We start from the raw sequence: 23494 nt of genomic DNA on the forward strand, positions 1-23494 counted from the left end.
TTAAAATATATTTTCATTGGTACAAGTCGATTAATTTCTCCTGCTTCTGTTCAAAAAACAAATGTTACCATTGTTGACTGTCGTCAAGAGCCTTTGTAAAGTTACAGAAGCACAGATCCGCGTCGTATCTTACACCTCGGCTCTGAGAGTCCTAATTTTAGGCCGCAGGGTGGGAGTGTGATGATGACGCACTATGGGAGGTGGTTGGCCCTACCCGAAGCCAGAGGTCGCAACCGGGTACCTGATACCCATACCCTACCCGATACCCGGCTACCCGTACCCGGCCGGGTACGGGTATGGGTAGCCGTTTGCGACCCTGGTGCGGCCGGGTACGGGTACGGGTAGCCGTTTGCGACCCTGGTGCGGCCGGGTACGGGTAGACCTTGAGTCACTGGTGAGTAACTGTTTGTCACTCATTTCGGGTAGGGTATGGGTACGGGTAGGGAACGGGTACCCGTACCTGGCCGGGTACGGGTACGGGTAGCCGTTTGCGACCCTGGTGCGGCCGGGTACGGGTAGACCTTGAGTCACTGGTGAGTAACTGTTTGTCACTCATTTCCGGTAGGGTATGGGAACGGGTACCCGTACCTGGCCGGGTACAGGTACCCATTTGCGACCCTGGTGCGGCCGGGTACGGGTACGGGTAAGGAATCAAAACCCGTTTGCGACCTCTGCCCGAAGCCCGTGTCGCTGATCCATTGCCGCTGCTCCCTGCTGCCGCCGCTGCTACAGGATGGTGTTCTTCCTGGAACACGTCCTCACGTGCACGCGGCTCGTCATGGAGTTTGTGTCTGGCTGGATCCCGCGCCACCTGATCGGGGCGCTGTACGTGTCTCTGCCGGCCGTCATGGTGCTCACGCACTTCACCTGCCACCTGGACTCACGGCACACGGTGCGTATTGCGTTGGGCACGCGCTGGGCACACACCGGGCATGATTTGAACTTGCAACCTTCCAATTGCGAGCCGCTCGCTCTACCTCTGAGCGACCAGGCCGGTCCAACCCACGGCACACGGTGCGTATTGCGCTGGGCACGCGCTGGGCACGCGCTGGGCACACACCGGGCATGATTTGAACTTGCAACCTTCCAATTGCGAACCGCTCGCTCTACCTCTGAGCGACCAGGCCGGTCCAACTAAAATAATGTGGTGAAATTACATGTACAGATAACAACGTCTAAATTCAGAGCCTCTACCGTCGCTTTCACAAGATTCACTCTCCTGTTGAGAAGAAAGCAAGTGGATCTTTAAAAGTCAGTCACATGTCTATAAATGGATCACTGTTTTAATGAAACAAATAAGCAGACATTATGCCTCCTTTCCAAATCTGTATCCACGTAATATATTTTTTAAGTATGTGTTTTCACATCACAATGTCCACATGGGAGTGTTTTGTCAGCATAATGATATGCATGTTGAACTTATTTCACGCAGAACATAGCCAACTGTAATTGGTTGCATACAAGCAAACTCTGGAGCGATTTGAACCTTCAGTAGTTTCTCATTAGCAGTCAGCCTTGCTTGAGCCAATGCTGGTGAGCGAAGTGCCAGATGTTCGTCGGCAAGGGGGTCCCTTCCTCTGATAATCCACGTATTCATTTTGCTCTGCAGCCTTGTTAATTCGCGCTGCAGTAGCGGGAGTCGGCCACCAGGGGTAGCTCGGTGGGCTTCCGCATCTCTCTTGAGAATGGGAAATCCAAAACTCGGCACACAGGCCCCAAGCACCACATCCGGGTTTCCGTGTTTACAATTTTTTTTTAACTTCTAAACTATCGTTATTTTTCGATTTAAAGCTTTCGTGACTGCAGGGATTCATCTTCTTGGTTCTTTCGGTAAAGTCACGTAGAAGGGAAATAATAAAATAATAAAAATAAAACATAATCAAATAATTCTCACGACGTTTCGGCCACAACGCAAGCAGCCGTCCTCAGGTGAAGAACAGGTCTGTCGGAAAGACAGCGTCTGAATGAATATCGTTATTTTACCAGGTAAGGCCAGCTGAGTTATATAGAACATTTTCAGAAGCGACCTGGCCATAAATGATAGCCCAATGAAGTGGCTTGTCATGTGGAAATGTTATTGCAGACAAATACTCTAAACGCATGATTCTAAATGTGGAAGGAAAAACGGGAGGACCCGAATAAAAATCCACGCGACCACGCGGAGAGAGACGTGCAAACTCCAAATTTACAGAGGTCAGGGTTGGGATCGAACCCACAACCTCCTCCATACCAGGCGAGGTAGTTAACATCTCACCACAGCTGCAAGATGTGTTCTAATTATCAGCTGCATGTGCCCTGCCATCATATGCAATTGATGGAGAATATTGGCAGATTGATGAGAATCAGACTGTGGTACAACCCTATAGTGAAAAGTAGGTGGGGGGGGGGGAGTAAATGGTAAACTTGAAAACACGGGCACAGTATATACTGGTAGGAACCTCCTGGTTAAACCAGCCCACAGGGGATTATTGTGTCCGTCCGTCCATTGTGCAGGGAGGGGCTAGGTGGGGAGGAAGGGGCTGGGTGTGGAGGGTGGGGCTGGGTGGGGAGGGGCTGGGTGGGGAGGGTGGAGAGGGGGTGGGTGGGGAGGGGCTGGGTGGGGAGGGTGGGGTGGGGAGGGTGGGGGGTGGGGCTGGGTGGGGAGGGGCTGGTCACCCCGTGGTGCCCTTATAAAACTCAACGTTTAACCTACTCACGCTGGCTAGTGCCCACCCTCACAGTCAGGCATATTTGCGGAATACACCACGCCGCCGTTGACCCTGGCCATTGACCGAGCAACCCAACGTTCCTACCAGCTCCCTCCGCAGGAATGTGTTATGGTTATGGGTGTTTGCCGAACTGGCGAACTTGTAAATAAAATCCACGCTGCTGTGATATATTGCAGTCACATTAATTGGCAAATGGCTCAGCGGTAGAGTGAGCGGCTCGCAGTTTGAAGGTTGCGAGTACGAATCCTGATTGGACGGTTGAATCAGGCCACCGTCCCTCCAGGGTAAATAAACTAAGTGCGACTTTGTGGGAAAGCCATTACACGGGCCCATTGCCGTACGTATAGACTCACCCCTGTCACAGCAGCGTGGAATTTCTACCTCCGGCTCAGGGATGTTAGTAGGACATGAGCACAGCTTTAAATGCTGATTTTGAGAAAAAAAAATTATTTTGACTTGATAAAAAACGTAGAAGGGGTTGCTGAGAGTACTCAGCGCATGCTTGGAGCGCTTCCCCCACTCGCTCAGAGCACGGCTTCATCTGGGTCTGAGCGCCCGAAAGTGGGGAGGTATTGCCGCTGCACCGCAATCATGCCCGGCCACTGCAGGACCTGCTCTGGTTGCTAGGGCTCCAGGTTGACAGTTTTTTTTTCTTTCTGATAGGTGTAGTGTGCGGGGTTCGGGGCGGGTCACAACTCACTTTTATGATTTCATTACATGGGGCCATTGATTTTGAAGTGAAGTTTTATTCTACATTACCAGTGTATTGGCTTTTACCATTAATTGATATTTACTGTCTTGATTTTGTTCCTTGGGCATTGCTGTTTTTTTTTTAAAGAGCTCGTTTTTTTTATTCCGTAATAACCGTCGAATATTGCGTGTGCGCGTTTAAGATTCCGTGGCAATGTTCGCTGCCACAGACCATTGTGTATCGCAGCTATCCATGGTCGGATCCGTCAAGTTCACAACATTTATAAATTTCCATTTAAAGCTTTCGTGACTGCAGGGATTCATCTTCTTGGTTCTTTCGGTAAAGTCACGTAGAAGGGAAATGATAAAATAATAAAAATGAAAGATAATAAAATAATTCTCACGACGTTTCGGCCACAATGCAAGCAGCCGTCATCAGGTGAAGAACAGGTCTGTCGGAAAGACAGCGTCTGAATGAGACGCTGTCTTTCTGAATGAGACGTTGTCTTTCCGACAGACCTGTTCTTCACCTGAGGACGGCTGCTTACGTTGTGGCCGAAACGTCGTGAGAATTATTTTATGATGTTTTAATTTTATTATTTTATTATTTACCTTCTACGTGACTTTACCGAAAGAACCAAGAAGATGAACATTTCATAAATTAGCAGATTGCGCCCGTGTTCCTTGCCCCCATGCCAAACCTGTGGTGGAACCCTTCGACCCTCATGGCCATGAGACAAAGATGCACCACATTAAAGCTGGCAATAATGGTTTCCATCTCGGCATACACAAAGCCATGGTGCGTCCAACATGGATATGTATCTTTCAACTTCTGCCCTACTGTAACGAGACGAGCCTTGAGTAAATTAGCAGAATAAGTCCATGGTAAGGTACCTGCCCGAGGAAGACCAAGCCTAGAATAAGCCCTGCAAGTGGCCCGTTCTCAGGTAGTCCGAGCTGGGGGTGTGCACGGCGTTTAAGAAGAGACGGGCGATCTGGGTGAATGAGCAGCTGCTGATGAGCGTTTCGGGGGGTTGTGAGGGAACTGACTTGTCCCCCCCCCCTCCGTCCCTCCCCCTCGGCAGGCTCGCCTGTTCTTCTGCTGCGTCATGATCGTGGGTGTCACTCACTACCTCAATTTCTGCCAGCTGAGCTCGTGGCTGCGCTCCAGCCTGGCGACGGTGGTGGCCGCGCTGCTGCTGCTGCTCATCTACGTGCCCGTGTGCGGGGACAGGCCCTGGGGCGCCGGGTGAGCACGACGTGTGGGCAGCAGAGGTCGCAGACGGGTTTTGATTCCGATTTAAAGCTTTCGTGACTCCAGGGATTCACCTTCTTGGTTCTTTCGGTAAAGTCACGTAGAAGGGAAGTAAATAAAGAATAAAAATAAAACATAATAAAATAATTCTCACGACGTTTCGGCCACAACGCAAGCAGCCGTCCTCAGGTGAAGACCAGGTTTGTCGGGGAGACAGCGTCTGAATGAGCAAGCAGCCGTCCTCAGGTCTTCACCTGAGGACGGCTGCTTGCGTTGTGGCCGAAACGTCGTGAGAATTATTTTATTATGTTTTATTTTTATTATTTTATTACTTCCCTTCTACATAACTTTACCGAAAGAACCAAGAAGAGGGTTTTGATTCCTTACCCGTACCCGGCCACACCAGGGTCGCAAACGGGTACCCGTTCCTACCCGATACCCGGCTACCCGTACCCGGCCGGGTATCGGGTAGGGTACCCGATTGCGACCTCTGGGATGAAGCTATGTTGCAGGCGCGGGTGGGCTGATTCTAGGAACTTGAATTGTGAGAAGAGACAAGACGTTGGGAAATGAGTGACAAACGGTTACTCACCAGTGACTCACGGCCTACCCGTACCCGTACCCGGCCGCACCAGGGTCGCAAACGGGTACCCGTACCTGGCCGGGTACGGGTAACCAGGTTTCGGGTAGGGTAAGGGTATCGGGTACCCGATTGCGACCTCTGGGATGAAGCCATGTTGCAGGCGCGGGTGGGTTGATTCTAGGAACTTGAATTGTGAGAAGAGACAAGATGTTGGGAAATGAGTGACAAACGGTTACTCACCGGTGACTCACGGCCTACCCGTACCCGTACCCGGCCGCACCATGGTCGCAAACGGGTACGGTTAGCCGGGTATCGGGTAGGGTACGGGTATCGGGTACCCGGTTGTGACCTCTGGCGGGCAGGCCGGTTCGGCCAACGCGGACCGTGGCGCGCGCGCAGTTGGCTGTCTTGTCACGTGGGATTTCATTTCGGAAGATAGGACAACGTGTTAGGTCCAATTATTGACATGGAAGTACAGTAAGCGCCTGCCTACTGGCAGAGGTAGCAAAGGAGACTTTTGGTTATTATCGCACAGAATAGGGAGAGAAGAGAGTCATAATTCTGGGTTAAAACAAAGGGGAGTACAAAAACTGAAAGCAGTAGGGGGAAGACTGCAGCTCACTGGAGTAGCAGGAGAGGAGAGGCCTCCCGTTGTGCGGAGAACCATCGGGGTTGACCTCCGATCTGGTCAGTTTGCACTGGCTGGAGGGAAAAGTCTCACGGTTTTGTGCTTTGCCACGTTATTCTCTCCATCGCAGCAATGAGTCCCTGCCGCTGAACGTGAGCGCGCCCGTGGTGTCCGTGCCTCTCGCGGCGCTGTCAGCCGCCCAGGGAGGGCACGGCGGCAACAGTGGGAGTGTGCGGGGCTGGGAGCTGGCGGCTGACCTCCTGCTGCTGGTGCTGCTCATCTGGTTCCTGAACCGCGAGTTCGAGGTGGCCTACCGCCTCAACTACCACGGCAACGTCGAGGCGGAGTTGCACCAGCGCAAGATCCAGCACATGAAGAACCAGGCCGATCTGCTGCTGCACAACATCATCCCCGGGCACGTGGCCGACCAGCTGAAGGTGCAGCCGCACTACTCCAAGAACCACGAGGACGTGGGCGTCATCTTCGCGAGCATCGTCAACTTCAGCGAGTTCTACGAGGAGAACTACGAGGGGGGCAAGGAGTGCTACCGCGTGCTGCACGAGCTCATGTCCGACCTGGACCAGCTGCTGGCGCGCGAGCACTACGGGGGCATCGAGAAGATCAAGACCATCGGCGCCACCTACATGGCGGCGTCGGGACTCAACGTGCCGGAGCCGCGTGCGGGTGATGCGCACGCGCACCTGCGCACGCTCTTCGAGTTTGCGCGCGACATGATGAGCATTGTAGAGGACTTCAACAAGGACATGCTGTGGTTCAACTTTCGCCTGCGGATCGGGTTCAACCACGGGCCGCTCACGGCCGGCGTCATCGGCACGACCAAGCCGCTCTACGACATCTGGGGCGATACGGTGAACATCGCCAGCCGCATGGACTCGACGGGCGTCGACTGCCGCATACAGGTGCCACCCACCCCTCCAACTTTGTGTTACTCGCTGACTCGCTCACTCGCTGACTCGCTCACTCGCTGACTCGTTCACTCGCTGACTCGTTCACTCGTTCACTCGCTGACTCGCTCACTCGCTGACTCGCTCACTCGCTGACTCGCTCACTTGCTGCAACTACTACAGCAGCAGCATCATGTGATTGTGGTCGTTTCCGACACGAGCAATCTTGTAATTCTACAGTGACCACTGCGTTCCCGATTTTGCATTTATAAACGGCCGGTGGTGTGACCAGCACTAATATATGATAGTGAACATATGGGCAAGCATAGGGAGGCGGTGCACAAGAGATGTTTGTTTTTGAATGTTTGAATGCACAGAAATAAGTGCGATACGAGGTGAAATGCGAGTCTGACGGACCCTCAACGCTGTCGGTGGCGATCTCTCCACATCCATACATCGCCCCGTCAGACTTGTCTACAATAAATCCCACGTGTTTCCTGACCGCATGGCACCGTCTCTCTGTTGGACCCTTCGCATTGTGCCCTCGTGCATTCTCCCAACCTCTTCAACGTCGCGTGCCCCCCCCGCCCCCCCGCAGGTGAGCCAGGAAAGCTACCACGTGCTGTGCGACATGGGCTACCAGTTCGACTACCGAGGCACGGTCAACGTGAAGGGCAAGGGCCAGATGAAGACGTACCTGTTCCCGCCCACGGACGGGGGCCACGCCGCGCCGCAGCCTCCGCCGCCGCCGCTGCCGCCGCTGCTGCCCATGACGCCCGACATCCACACGCAGGTGGACGGCAGCATCGGGCGCTCGCCCGCGGAGGAGGAGGCCCACAGCCTCCTGGCGTCGCTGTCGGCGTCCGACGCGTGCATCATCACGTTCTCCGAGTCTCCGCCGCGCGGCGGCGGGGGGGGCGGCGACTCCCCCCGTCGCGCGCTGGCGGGGGGCGTGCGTGGCCAGCGCGCCTCGTCGCTCTCGAGCTTGCCGCACGGCGCAGGTCCCCGCGGGCACCGCCGTGGCTACGCGAGGCCGCCCATCTCCGCCGCCGCCGCCGTCGCCGCCCTCGCGTTCTCCGCGCCGCCTCCTCCCGCCCACAACGGCGTGGGAGCCGATGCGCGCCCCGCCGAGAAGGGGCTGCGGACTCGCAGTCGCACGAGGGAGGACGGCGACGGAGAAGGCGGCGGCGGCGGAGACGCCAGTAGCGATTTGGACGATGGGGGTGGCGCAGTGAAGGACAGCAGCAGAGCGAGCAGCGGAGTGGACAGCGACGAGGGCAGCGAGGAGGAGGAGGAGCTTCCTCCTCCGGGACCGTGTGGTGGCAGAGAGGGCGGCGGCCTCGTACCGGAGTGTCGGCCCAACGGGGTGGAGTGTCGCTTCCCCGCAGAGGCTGAGCGCGCTGGCATGTGCATGCAGGACTCCGTATGAGGCCCGGCCTGGCACAGGTGGTGGTGATGGGTGGTGGCTGTCTCCTGAGGTACACAGGACGACTCTTCAGTTAGGGGTCTCCAGCCAAGACTTTCAACTGCTTAAGTGCCTTGCTGAAGGGAAGCCTGTGTTTGCTTAAGGTTGTTGTTTTCTCGAATGGCTGTGTTCTAACGGCAGGGCAGGCGATTAAAACCCGAATTTCACAATTGTGGTCGTGGGATCTTGGAAAAAACAAGGTGGTGACTTCGTGAAGGGGCATCAGCAGCTGACTGGAAATGGTCTCTTTAATAATTTTTATAATTATTGAAAATATACAAATACGATTGTTTACACAGTTCATGTGTAAGTATTCACCAGGTACAGTAAAGTCCTACTCAAGCTTAGGGTGGAACAAGACCCCGTCAAAACTCAACTTTTAAAATGACGAAACCTGCCAGTGCTAAACATTAATGGAGGAGTTTTCGAGCTTCACCACTAGCAACGTAAATTACCGTTCCTTCGAAATAAAAAAATCCCTAACCCGATTAGAGCCTATGATAGTGACCATTTGTTTTGCTAAAAAAAACCAGGGTCACCATAGCTACGAAGGGGAGCGTTCCTGTGATAAACAACTTAAGTTATGGGTACATTTCGAATACAACATTTGAACTTTGTCACGGGCAGAAAATTGCCCAGACTTTCGAACGACGTCGCGGGGTTCTTAACGATTTCCACCCTTACGTTGTGCAGCGGAGCTTTTAGTAATTTCCCTGACCGGAGTCTAGTGGCGTCACCTCCTTGGCTTGACGGGGGAGACGTTTGCGCCGCCGCTGCCAGGCCGCCAGGCCGCCCAGCTGCCCCATGAATTAAAACTCGAGGCGCGAGCGCCGCGTAAGTAGCGTGACGCGTGTGCTGGCCCCGATAGCACTGAGGGGCAGGTGCAGCTCGGTGCTTAATGTTGCCGGTGCCCCGTCTGTGTTAATGCGGAGACGTACGCACACACACACGCACGCGCGCGTGCGTGCACACGCACCAAAGCCTGTGTGCGGAATGCAGCTTTAAAACAGAAGGGCATTTGCGTAAAAATATATGCATTTTGCGGTCTTTCTTTTTAGCCCGTGGAAGTGGACTGTACATAGTTTACCCATCGCCGCCTTTTGTGGACGGGATGCAGTGCAGTATAAAGGAGCTGTCCGTGGGTGTTTGTGTGTGCGTGTACATGTGTTCATAGATGTGTTTGTGTTGCACTGCATACATACATGCACGTATGTATGCGTGTACGTATGGCGTACTTGTCTACGCACACATCTGCGTGTGTGTTCATCGCGTCTGTACATACCTACGTGTGTTACGTGTATATGTGTGTACATGTATTTGCGAATACGTATCGGTGTAAGTGTGCACGTCACTGTGTACTTGTACGCGCGCATCTTTGTACTCCTATTGAAGCCTCAACAATTGCGCAAGCCTTTCCCCTAATGAAAACAGCAAACAGTGCAAATGTGAGCGGTAGGCCGGCTGCAGCCGCTGAGCAAACGACCAGAGCCAGAGACGCTCCCGTGGGATTCTGGCTCAGTAACCGATGTCTGTACCGCGTGTCAGAATTCACACTTCCGAAGCAATTGTTCTTTTTTTGTGCGTGTGCGAAAACAAGGCTCGCAGTGGCTTTCCCCCCCCCCCTCCGTGTGCGCCTTAGTGCTAAGCCTCAGCGAGACGAAACGCTTGGACGGGCACAGTGCTGCTGCTGGGACGCAGTGGTGGACCTTGACATAGCAGAATTACAGACAGCAGCCGCAGTAGAATTGAGGAGGCGTCGTCTGCAGAGCTCCGTGATCGCCAAACACAAGACTTTATGCAACTTTACGAACCAAGAACTGTTGGTTTTGAACTATTTTACCAGAATGCTGCACACATCGGCCAAAAAAAAATGGTTTGCAGAGCGCGACGCGAACACGTGTACAACTGACCCTGGGCACTTGTGTGGATTTGTGTTTTTTTTTCGTCCTACAGTCGGGACCCTTTGCTTTACTGCTCAGAGCGTTAACATGATGGCAGGTGGGCACCGAGTGGAGAGGGCTCGACTCCTGTATAATTGGCCAGGGTCTGGGCCCCCTCCCCATGCAGTCTTCATCTTGGAAACGAAATTATCGATGGAAATATTTGTCAAGGAGGCGTATTTTATTTGGGTGAACCGATGACTACGAGTGGAGAAAAATCATCAAGCATGACTACGGTGACTGCGATTACATCCACTAAAGACCATCGCTTGACTGCCTTTGATGAGACGAAATGAACGAGTCTGAATGAAGGCGCAGACTCAGATAATTTAGTAACATTATGAGAGACTGCAGTGCAGAAGGAAGACCAAAAATGGTAATTGGCTATGTGTGTATTTTGAATGATTGGGCGATCTCATAGTATTGGGTGGAACAAATTGCCACGGCCTTCACGCCAACATTAAACCATGAGCCGACTAGACCAAGAGAATTATTCAATGAAATCCACCGACTTAGACCTGAATAAAACTCCACAGGTTGCCATCGACTAGACACGGAAAACGACCAAAAATAAAATGCTCTTACAAAATGAACACTGCTCCTGTGCCCGCGTCACACCACACCGCGCGCGCCCCAACACCTCGCGTCAGTCCGCATGACTACACCGGATCGATTGGTTGGTGCGTGTCACGCAAGGGCGCAAGGCGAGACTGGTTTGTGGGCAAATCCTGGGCCATGGCGTGAAACCAATGATGTCTTAAATCTCCCGGTTCCTGCATTTTTACTGGATCTTTGATTTTTTTTTCTTTTTCAAATTGCCTCATCCGGCCGCTTTAATTAAAAAAAAAATTCCCGTAAAGAAGTGAATTTGTCCTATCCTTGTACATTTTTGCGATTAACTGAATTGCTAACTTGGGTTTTTTTTTCACTTGCTTTTTTGTTTAAGAAAAAAGTGTGTTGCATGGTATTTAATTTTCTAATTTGCCATTTCATTGGAAGCAACCTTTACCCACGTGCCATGGTCCACGTCCAGAACGCAAGGCAATCCTTTTCGGCAGAGGCGTTTCATTCAGTGGGCGTCGTACGCATCATTGCAAGCAATAAAGCACGATCAAACGTGGAGGATACAGTCCAGATCAGAAAAACTGCTTCTTTCATTGCGTATGACTTTTGGAGACTCTAAAACTTTCGATGGTGACACGGCCAGACAGGCCACTTACCCACAAACCTCTGCTTTGAGCAACCGCCCCCCCTCCCCTCCCCCCCCCAAGTTACAATTTTTGCTCTTAAAGTTCTGCAGCAGCCAAACAAGTGTTTGCCATATCCAACCAAATTCTTATTTGGAAAAGGAGTTCCGGTTGATGTCGGCTGCCCCTGTTGAGCGAGTGTGTGTGGGGTAGTGGTGCACTCACGTTATTCCCCTCGTCGTTTCCGGTGAGCTGCAATGTTTTTCTTTTGGGTCTCGCGCGCCACCCGGGTTCGGGACGCAAACGCACTCACGGAAACTCCAGCCCCCCCCCCCTGCCCCCCCCCCCCCCAGCTGCGCCGTGGCGTTAATCTGTGTGGCATGTGACCACGCACGGCAGGTCTTTGGCTGCATCATCACATGCGATTGCACATCAAACCGTTCACAAGTTCTGACACTATTATGCAATTCTCTTAAATGTGTAATTTAGTATATAAATGTAAAAAGTTTAAAAATATATATATATAAATATATCTTAATGCTTTAAGTAATAATAGGAATCGATGATGAAGTATGTTAATTGTCACAGTTGCACCTGCCCCCCGGGGGGCTGTCATTTTGTGATGTAGCAATACACGACAGTTTTGGTTTGACACCTTGTACATTTTGGGAGACGTTCATCCCAGTCCATATGCAGGCAAGAACACTTGTGTTTTTTTATAATTGGTTGTTGGTGAAGATTATAAAGACACCAGGTGAATCCAGTATTGTGTGTGTGTGGCCAGGCTTACCGTGGACGTGAACTGATCGTTATGGTGTTATCCATGCCACCAATCCTCCCCCCTGATATTCCCATCGGCTGCGCAGAGAGCAGGGGTAGTAGTAGCCTTGTGCACGGCACTGTGGGAGAGAGATGGCGTAAACCGCGTTCGGGGATGATCGTCCCAACTAATTTTATAATTGCCCTGCACATTTTCCCGAATTTAAATTTGCATTACAGCAGGGGGCCCCCCTTAAGCTTTGTCCTGAACTGTTTTGGGGTCATGTTCTCTTCTCATGTTCTCATTTTTGCCAATTTTGCTACCGGTGTTGGCTACCCTGTGAAGTTTGGTTTCATCATCGGAATCTGCTACCAAGTGACTCGCCAGGCATGAAGCAGCTCCGGGTTTAGCGACACATCTGGACTTCCTTCGCATTTTCAAATGTGTGTTTTTCCCCCCCTTTCCTACCAATTGAAGTGCTTTGTAATGTCTAAGGGCGATGAGGGGGGACCTTCTGGTGTGCAATGTAGGAGCTGCTTCTTTCCGGGATGTATTTCCTCTTGGTATGCACATTTATCGGTTTGGAATTAAACTTTGCTCCGTAACTCACATACGTATCAGGATTGGCAAAAGGTTTAAAAGTACATAACGTGTTTGAAACTTTAAATAAAAAATCTCCATGTGCGTTTGCAGCATATAGCATTAATTTTAGTTTTGTACGCGAAAAGGAGGCATGTAACGATGCATAAATTCCCCGATTAAAATCAAGTCGTACCCTTGCGATAAATACATTGCATTGTGCGTGTTAGAATTATTTACAGTTTATGCAAATGATATGCCAGTCTTACATTCGGGTTAATGGGGCGAACAAAAAACAAAGAACAACAACAAGATATGTAAATAAGGTTATGAAATCTTGACTTTAAGCTTTCATGACTGCAGAAATTCATATTCTTTGGGTCTTTCGGTAAAATATATTTTTTTAAAACCACGATGTTTAGATCGCAACACAAGCGGTCGTCTTGTGTTGCAAACCTGTCTACGTGACTTTACCGAAAGACCTAAAGAATATAAGGTTATGAAAGTCAGATGGCAATTATCAACCTTGAGCCATGACAATTAATTCGATCATCTAGTGGCGGTGGAGGGGGGGTGATGACTCATTACATGCCTAGCGACAAGGAAGCGTTTGCAGGAACCTGCATTAATCTGCAGGTAGCATCAACGTACTGAGTAGCCCTCCTTAGCTTGGTATCCTCATTGTCCTGCCCTCGCACCTCCGATTAGCACGGTATGGCTACGTACGGTGTGAAATAAATTTCGATTTAAAGCTTTCGTGACTGCAGGGATTCATCTTCTTGGTTCTTTCAGTAAAGTCACGTAGAATGGAAATAATAAAATAATAAAAATAAAACATTTAATAATTCTCACGACATATCAAGAGGAATTTAGCATATAAATATGCTAAATTCTTCTTGATATGCAAATGCCTTTGTCAAGGCGCTCTTCCCCCTCCAACCCAGCTTAAATATACGCTGCCAAGCCTGGTGGTGTTCATTCAGACGCTGTCTTTCTGACAGACCTGTTCTTCACCTGAGGACGGCTGCTTGCGTTGTGGCCGAAACGTCGTGAGAATTATTTGATTATGTTCTATTTTTATTATTTTATTATTTCCATTCTACGTGACTTTACCGAAAGAACCAAGAAAAAGGTGTGAAATAAGTTCAACATACGTACGTATCACCGTGCAGAAGCAAGCAGGACTCGGCCTCGGCGAAATGCACAGCAGCTTCAAAGTCTTAGAAAGCACAATGCCTATTTGATTTCATCACTGAACAATTGTTCAAAACAAGTCGATTACAGTCACGACATGTTTTGTTCTTCAACTATACCACCAACAAAATGGTTGCAGCTCAAATGAATCTTTACTTGAGGACGTGTCGTCACATTGCAACTGTCTGTCATCTCAATTCGCGGTGGTGAGATGTTCGCTCTCTTACCTGGTATGCAGGATGTCATGGGTTAGATCCCGACTCTGACGCCTGTATATTTGGAGTTTAAATGTTCTCCCCACGGTCGCGTGGATTGTTCTCCAGGTCCTCCGGGCTTTTCCCTCCACATTTAGAAACAACATGCATTTCCATTATTTGGCTGCTATACATTTCCACACGATAAGCCACTTCGTTGAGCCATTTTTCCTGGCCAGGTCGCTTCTGCAAAAAATCTGCATCGCTCAGTGGGCTTTATGTGTTAAAATACAATTTTGAAAAAAAAAGCAGTTTAGTGTTAAGTCTTGAGCAGTTGATTGTGAGGCTGATACCGTGGTACACCTAGACCTGGAATTCTCGTAGTTATGCACAAAGGGAACGAACACGTCGCCGCACGGCTGCTGGTTTTCTTCTGCCGGGATGTGTGGAAACGTGCAGCTCGCTCTGCCTTTTACAGGCCGATGTGACCCCCCCCCCCCATTGTTGTTGGACTTTTGAGGGGGTCACTCCTCGTTCATGTCGACTGTCATCACGCCCAAACAAAATATACGCGTACAGACTTTAGCGCAGTGGTTTCCGCCACGTCGCACCGTTGAAGGCACACGAAGAGATCCTGGCACGTGGTGCGTTTGCAAAACAGGGTTAAAAGGAGATGGCTCTGCATGGCCGCTGGCTCGGATTGGTTTGCAGTATGACCGCGCGCGAACATCGAGATATACGAGGATGTGTACTGCGGTTTGCAGGGATTTTGCTGCTTGTTTCCTGAACCCAGTTGATATTGCAACTAAAATTGTCCCATTCGAAACAAAACCACCGCTTCGTTACGCAGTGAAAGGGGCGCTCAGTGTGCAGTGTTTTCTGAACGATTCTTTTGGATGTGGTTCTCTTTGCCTGTAAGCATGGCTTCATAGCTACACGAAGGTGCTCACCATTCGTTAGCTTACGATAATGTATTAACTGCACACTTGTGAAATCTGTCGGCATACTTTTACGATCGTATTGGAATTTTGTCTGCAAAAAGTGTGACGGGTTCGTCCGCCGTTAATGTATACGACTATAAACGTCTTAATTAATTTCATTTTTTTTGCAATTAATGCGTTGTACCGTCGAAAAAGGAACAAAAATATACACGCGGAATTCTCACCTTGCCACGGCTGCGTCGCATTGTCAAGGCGCACGTGCCGGTGAGAGCCGGAACTGAACGATTTGCTGGCATTTGGCCACTGCCACAGGACCCCTTTCCGCATCAACAGTGCCCCCGTGTTCACATTGCAGCGCAACTTTGGTGCATGTGTCAAGTGGGGCACAGCATTTACACACACACATACTCGTCTTGAGTGACTGATGTGGAAAGGTTAACTGTTGTGTTTCCAAAGGTGCGGAGGGCTATGCATTGTTACCACATGGCTTCATAGTCGTATTTTGGCGTGGCAGACAATACACCGGATTAAATTAAACGCTTTAACCAAAAAAACTTTTCAAAGCGTAAACCCACCTTTTTTTAGGCGCGGTTAAAACATTGCGACGTTTTGAAAGTTTAAACTTGGCTTTACACGAACCGTTTAGTTAAATTGGTCGCGCTAAACAGGTTTGTTTTCCTCTTGTGCGAAAAGGGCTTAGCGACCTTTCCCAGGGTGGGTTATTATTGTTGTCTCGCTTACAGGATTTGGAGGATTGGGAGGATTGCTTCAGCGCTGCCGAGGAAACTCTGTTGAGGAAGCCCCCCGCAATGTCCGACCTTCTGAAGCAGCACCACAGCATGGAAAAATTGCGACGGACAAAATATAAAATTGCCTTTTAGGCTTTAACTCAAGCTGCTGCGAGTGGGCTCCCATGTGTGCGATGGCTTAAACACAAGAACATCGCTCGTCCGTGGCTGCCGAGTCCAGAACCCCTTCGCCTATAGCCATGTGGAGTTCTATGCGAGGGGGGGGGGGCCATGCGCGTTTTGTTTGCGCTAACTGCCCACGTTCTTGCGGGCAATCATCGCAGCCCCCAAATGTCTGTACAGCGGACGGGCTAAAATTGCACTCCCTAAACGTGCAATGCGCAGCGTTCAGAGCGCGCAACACGATTTCCTTAAGCTCTTTGGCCCCTGCGGCTTGCCCGGCTGAGAGTGTTCGTCTTCATGGCGTGCGCGCGACATTGGCGGATGCTGCTGTTGAGCAATCGGTCGTCCATCTGGAGGTGTTGTTTATGGGCATTCCCTGCACTTCCCAGCTGATGGGTTCTCATTAACTCGGCACGTTGTTTTAGCCGGTGTACGACGTTGATTTTTGGAGTATAACTTTTTTTCTGCCCCTTTCAAGAGTCTATTACAACCGTTTCCATTAAAAAAATACGCCCGAATTGGACTCTAACGTGTATGAACAACGGTACGATTTCACGAGCATCGGAAATCCTCCACTTGCGAACAAGTGTAGATAAAGGAATGTTTTTTTTTTCTTTTAAAGTTTTCTTTGAAACACATTGCTCTCAAAGTGTACGGAGGCTTTGATGCTAACGTTTTGCCTCGCGATGCCTGTGTATTGTGCGGCGTCTTTGCATGTGTACGGGCGCGGGGCGACAGGGTCGCGTTGGGTTGCAAGAGCATCACCCGCGTGCATTGATTGATAGAACACCCTATGGGTGACACCCTCGTCCACATTCTGGTTCTGTAAAGACCAGGGCACTCGCTCAGGAGCAACTACTTGTGGCATGCAACATTTGGGTCATCCCCTGTTCAGTGTTATACAGATGCGTCTGGCCATTGCCGTGGTCAATTTGAAAAGCCTATTAACGAGCGATCGTGTTCCGTTTGTTGTATTGTTGTACGTCTTAGCCACGTCGCCTATAACCGTTTTCAACTCGACGAGCCGGCAACCATTCCACTGTTCCCAGTCCATATCATATTTGGGGGGTGGGGGGGGCATAAATTGTGCATTGCAGAATGAATTGGTTCAGCTCTCTTCCAGCTTAGAGAGCTGTTCGATATTGACTGGTCAGTTGTCGATTGCCATTGATCCACCCTATGTCCAGTCCACATAAAACTGCCGTTGTCCCGGGAGATTGTGGAATAGCCCACGAAGAAAGCATTTGGTAGAATTAGGAACAGCCGAGGGAGCCTTGGTGTGGCAGTGGCACAAGGTTTCCCACGTGTCCAAGAACACACCTCCATGCCGTCGTTGAGATGAAATGACCCCCTGTCTGGGCTTTGTAAAACGCTTCAACATTTTTGCGTGCACATCGACACCCGTAATTTTGTGACGGATAAATCATTCTTCTTGGTTCTTTCGTTAAAGTCACGTAGAAGGGAAGTAATAAAATAATACAAATAAAACATAATAAAACAATTTTATTATGTTTTATTTTTATTATTTTATTTCTTCCCTTCTATGTGACTTTACCGAAAGAACCAAGAAGATGAATCCCTGCAGTCACGAAAGCTTTAAATCGAAAAAGGATAAATCATTGTTCGTGGATGCAACTTAAGTTAGGGGCAAGCAGGAACGTTTTGTAAATTCCAGACTTGGGTGTCCACGAGTAGCGTGCACGGATGCATCCTGGTACATCTGAGATTACCCACCAGGTGTCACACGCCAAACACACAAAATCTGCCATGAAATCTCCTGGGCTCGGCCGTAGATGTGGAAACCAAGTTGACTCTGGCCTGGCTCTGTCGTTCCTCCCCACAATAGCTTCGCTCGCGCCGGGCTAAAATTGCACATGTGCCAAGCCGTTCCATTTAGCTTAACGGCACCATCGAGGTGAGGCTGAAGCCACCTTCATATTTGGCCCAGGTTTCTATTTGAGAAAGAAGCTCTACTACGAAGCTGAACCACGTTCGGACTCGGGTGAAGAGTTGTCTAAGCCCTAACCCGAACAGCGGTTTGATGTATAGAGTAATGAGGCAGCTTGGCCTTGTTTACGGTGAAGAAACTGGAGCAAATAGGAATCTTATCTGAAGCCTCGCGTTGTGTAGCGTATTTGCATGTACAGTTATGCAGACTTAATAACAATGTTGATAATAGATTTATTTTGTATTCATCCAAAGTAAGCTGAGCCTACTTCTATCATCATGCCTTACGTGAATGTGTTCAATACTGTAGCACATTATTCTCAGATATATTTTACCAGTGCCTTTGTTTACTAAGTTAGTCTTTTGTTCTTTTCGGTTTTGTTGTTGTTGCATCGATCATGTGCTTCCGGAATGAGAAAACAATACTATCAGATTTTCTTTACACAATAAAACATTAAACTGAAAAACTTTTGTTTCCAAACATGCACCGGTAACTGTGTTATTTAGTTGCCTGTGGTTGGTTGTTCATGTGGTGGCATCATGGTGGATGTGGTATATAGCCGAACCCAATTTCCATTTATACAGGTAGGAACAATAGGTTCCACACTGCCCACCAGGGATTATTTGTCTGTCTCTCGTGCATATTTGTCTGTCTGTCGTGCACGAATGCGCTGTCCAACCAAGTTCCTACCTGCCCACTCCGAAGGAACGCGTTGGCCTAGCAAAACAGCTGAACCAAGGGTCATTGCTGAAAATATCCGGCTTAAACTTTTGATAGTTTTATTTAGTTAGGCAGCGTTAGAATGATGATGATGATGATAATGTTGTTCAGTTTCCATTCAAATTTCATCTTGATTAAACTTGTCCAGTTTATTCACATAAAATAGTGTGGGTGGGAAAATCAATTAAGGATAAATAGTTCTCCAAACTAAAATGTATTATAATTAATAGTAATTTTGGAGCTCAGCCCTTTTGAACTGTAAGTAACTCATTTATCAATCTAAGTTTGATTAATGATCAATCGATGCGAGAAGAAAACCCCATCGACTGCTCCATAAACACGCAGTCGTTAAGTCGTTACGTGAACTGCAACAATGTTGTGGGCGTATAAACTACCCTGCAGTCAATTACTACGGAACACGTTTTACAAAACATAAATGGATACGTCGTTTTAATGCACAACTGGAAATATCAATATGAATAAAATATATCAATAAAATGTGCACATTGGTAGGTAAACTTATAGCAGTTTAACACGCAGTAGGCTTTCACGACCAATATCCAAAATAGTGTTTTTTTGGGTTAGATCGCGTAAATATAAATGTGTCGTTAAACCCGCCACCACCCGACACAGCCAATTAGTAAGGTTTGTCACGTAAACAAAACGTGCCAATCAGTTACTATTTCGATTTAAAGCTTTCGTGACTGCAGGGATTCATCTTCTTGGTTCTTTCGGTAAAGTTACGTAGAATGGAAATAATAAAATATAATCAAATAATTCTCACGACGTTTCGGCCACAACGCAAGCAGCCGTCCTCAGGTGGAGAGCAGGTCTGTCGAGTAGACAGAGTTTGAATGACACACTCCAGGCTTGGAGCGACTATTTAAGCTGGTTCAGCACGCCGGTGTGTTGGAGAGTAAACCCACAACGTATACAATTCGAGTCCGACGTTTCGCCGTTAATTATAACCAGCCTCATCAGGCGACAGCCAGAGTTGTGGAGAAATCCTCCTCCTGTTTCGGTCTTAGATAGAGGGACACACGTGATGTCGTCACATGTGAGCCAGTCAGATGCGAAGACGAGAGAGGGGAGGGGGGGATGTATGCATTAATTTAAATATCAATTTCGTGCTTGTTCATTCAAAATATGCTTCCAGGGAAAAAATATTTAATACAAAAATATATAGATAAGCAACGTTAATCACAACATCAAGATATTTTGAAAAGCAGACGATATGATTATCGTGGAGGAACGATGTACAGTACAGATCTTTCAAGGATCTGCAAGTTCCTCGCACAATCCAGTCTGGATTAAATCCAGGATGGATCGTAGGCAGGCGAGCCTGAATGATTCGAACTGGCGCAGGTGTTCCATTAGAAGGATGTACTCTTCGTAAGCATAGAGAAGGCAGGGCATAACTGTGGCCGAGAAGACCCAATGCTTCACATGGAGTGACAGATCAGGTAATTTCCACAGCATTTCGCAGCTGATGAAAAGATAATGACGCTCGACTGATTTTGAAACATCTGCTGCCAAACCGGAGCTGGCCATAAGCACACTGCCCAGGTATGATACATTCTCCACTCTCCACAACTGCCCCATGACTCATGGGACCGTTGACGGGCTGGAGTATTTGATGACATAAAATACTCAGGCAGATGCCTAGTTTTGGTGGGGCTGATGCTAAGGCCGCCATCTCTTTGTGACATGCTCCAGGTTCAGCAGCAGAGTCTCCGACTCTTCATCTGCATACAAAACATCAGACTCCGATTGTATATCTATAACACCACATCACCCACATGCTCTCAGTTGGATCTCAAGTGAGGAATTTGCTTTCCCACGCAGTTATACACCACTCGAGCTCGCGATTGCTATTCTAATGACACTGGGTGAATGTTCAGACCTTGCAACGTGTAAACATTTCTAGCTGATGTGCTTGGAATTCTGCATTTCCGTGTTTAGAGTCATTGGTGCTACAGGGGGTCCAGGTGTGTGAGAGGTCTGTCCAACTGCTTACATTGTTAAACCCAACCGGTAATGGACATCCATTGTTATTTCTATGAATACATTAACCCCCGCCCCCTTGGTCTTTGCACCTGATTGACGAGATCACATCTATCCCTCTATTTAAGACCGAAACAGGAGGAGGATTTCTCCACAACTCTGGCTTTCGCCAGATGATGCTGGTTGTAATTACCGGCGAAGCGTCGTACTCGAATTGTCAATAATAAAGGCTTTTGGGTTAGATCGCGTAAGTATAAATGTGTCGCAACCAGTGGCGGCTTCTGCAAAATCTCTCAAGGGGGGCAAATGTCAGGATGATTTATAAGGATAAGGTCCACCCATGCAAAGGATAAATTAACAGCTTAAGCATGTAAAGGCAACTTCACTTCTTTAATATTAATGAAAAATAAAGTGACTCTTACAATACATCTTGTTTGTTTCTATACTCACTTAATACAATCCACTCAAGTTTCTTTTATTAAAGATTCCACTAGGTGGCGACAAATAATATTGTTGGATGCAAGGTGCTTACGTATGTAGTGGTGATACGCGCTGGGTGTATATGTCGTGTGCCAGCGCGTATGTACGGGTGTGTGTGTGGTGACGCGCGCTGACGGGGAGGAGCAGGCGTCAGTGCGCGGGTGGGGGTAGTGCTGCTGATTGGCTGTGTGCCGGTGACGCGCCCAGAGGGAGTGATCGGGTAGCAGCGCGGTGTGATTGGTCGGGGAGTGGAAACACGCGCTGAGCGGAACCGGATCGTAGGGATAGCGCGTGGGGATTGGGTAACTGAGGAGCGGTGCCGACATTGAGGTCCGCATCCGCTCCGTCTCCCGGGAAGAAGGGGTATATAAGGTGATGCACAGAGGAGCAGGGGCAGAAGTGGAACCATCTAAGAATGAAGACGAAGGTGCAGAGATAGAGCCCGGAGAGGAGAGTAATGGAGAGTAGAGGAGAGTAAGGTATAAGTGTGTAGCCAGCGAGAGAGAACGGTCTACACGAGCTGAGTAATGTATAGTGTGTAGCCAGCGAGAGAGAACGGTCTACACGAGCCGAGTATGCATACGGTGTAGCCAGCGAGAGAGGAAGGTCTACACGAGCCGAGTATGCATACGGTGTAGCCAGAGAGAGAGATGCAAAGTCTACACGAGGCGAGTGGAGAGTGTAGCAGAGGCGCAGAGTCTACACGAGGCGAGAGAGGAGTGTAGCCGAGGCGCGGAGTCTACACGAGGCACAGAGAGCCGGCAGCACAGAATCCAGAGTCAAGAGAAGCGCATTGTGAAGAAGAGAGGCCACGCGTTGTATTGTTACAAGTCAAGATTTAATAAAAGAAGTGTGTTCCCGTCAAGGAGTTTCCTGCCGTCATTTTCCAATACTTCATCTGGCGTCAGAAGTGAAACGGGCTTCCAAGTATGGAGACGAGGAAGACCCGTAGGACCCACGGGATTGACCGCGAGGAAGACCTGGACGACTCGGGGCCGCTGGTGGCGGGGGGTGAGGAAGAGGACTTGCCCACGCTGCAGGGTCCGTCGACGGCGCCGGCCGAGCGACCGGGGACAGACGCCGGGCTTCGTGAGGCGCACTCCCGACTGGCGGAGCTGCTGCTCGCCGCCGCGTCCATCTTGGCGGAGATCAGCTCGTCGGGAGGAGCGGGGACGGTGGGGGACATTTTACAAGGTCGCCCCGCAGATTCCCGCCAAAACGAATGGGGGATTCCCGCCATTGCGCCTGGGCCTACTTTTGGCGGGAACGGCGAGCGCCACGTGGTGGTGGGTTCCCAAGCGCGCGCATCGACGTCATCAGCGCGCGAGGGGGTCCGCCATCTTACGTCTGCTGCTGGAGCCGCCATCTTAGACACCGACGGACAGGCGGAGAGGAACCACGAGGCGGATGACTTCATTTTTCAGCAGCGCCTGCCCACGTTGTCAGCCTTCAAGGCGGAAGGCGGAGACTGGGGCCAATTTCAGCGAAGGTTTTTGGCGCATCAAGAGATGTCAGCGTGGTCCGATGCTACGGCGCTGCGGGCATTGCCCGCCATGCTGGACGACGATGCGCTCGCGGCCTTCAGGGCTGCACGGAAGTCAGACCGCTCCACGCTGAAGGATGCGCTGGGTTTGTTGGCCAGGGTCTACGGGCCTCCCTCTACGTGCCGCCATCTGTTCTACGCAAGACGGAAAGCGGCCACGGAGACCACGCTGGCCTATCGCACGGCGTTGCTGGCTCTTGCTGATGCTGCGTTCCCTCGGATGGACGAGGAGGGCCAAGACGCGATGGTTTTGGAGCAGCTGCTCAAGTTGGCGCAGGACCTGGGGGTCCCTATCAACACAGCTGACGAGATTGATATTTCTTCTTTGAGAGTCGCCACGAGTATTCAAGCGCACGAGGCCCTGCAACGGAAGCAAGGCGTTGGTTGCAACGCTGCTGTCGTCGCAGCCCCGGGTTTGGTGGTCGCCGAACCCCAAGTCGTCAGCCCACGAGAGGAGGCGTTCGCCACGGGACGACCAGGGGACTGGAGGCCGGGGGCCCGGTCGCCTCTGCGATCGGGCCGAAAGTCGGAGCAACCAAGATCTACTCCGACCCTCGTCACGTGCTATAACTGCGGCCTCCGGGGCCACGTGGCGTCCGGGTGCCGCGCTCCGCGGCAGCGCGCCATGGGAGCTCGGCTGGACGACGACCGAGAGCCCAAGTCATCTCTACAATCCCCGGCAAGTCGCGGCACCTCACACGCTCGGCCTGTTTATTCGGCACACATGGGACGCCGCGTTGCGGCGGAGGAGGGCCGGTTAAGGTTCGGGGATTCGGTTCGGCGAGGGGGGTTCGGCCGGGACCAGGGAGACATTGAATGGGCGGAATTGGGGCATAGAATTGTGGCTGCTTCGGCGGGT

General features: G+C 50.2%; 1 protein-coding gene across 2 annotated transcripts in view; it reads left to right on the forward strand.

Moving 5' to 3' along the window:
• Window positions 1–15252, forward strand: part of ADCY9 (adenylate cyclase 9) — a 74082-nt gene extending 58830 nt beyond the window's left edge. Inside the window, exons 9-12 of one of the 2 annotated variants that reach the window (XM_078867086.1) lie at window positions 733–892; window positions 4484–4647; window positions 5995–6784; window positions 7368–15252. In XM_078867086.1, the coding sequence (XP_078723212.1) occupies window positions 733–892; window positions 4484–4647; window positions 5995–6784; window positions 7368–8198 (1945 nt within the window). In that variant the 3' untranslated portion in view covers window positions 8199–15252. The remainder of the gene's footprint in view (window positions 1–732; window positions 893–4483; window positions 4648–5994; window positions 6785–7367) is intronic. The other variant, XM_078867087.1, reaches the window with a different exon arrangement.
• Window positions 15253–23494: the final 8242 nt, after the last annotated feature.

This window comes from Lampetra fluviatilis, chromosome 23, assembly GCF_964198595.1.
Source record: "Lampetra fluviatilis chromosome 23, kcLamFluv1.1, whole genome shotgun sequence".
Lineage (NCBI taxonomy): Eukaryota > Metazoa > Chordata > Hyperoartia > Petromyzontiformes > Petromyzontidae > Lampetra > Lampetra fluviatilis.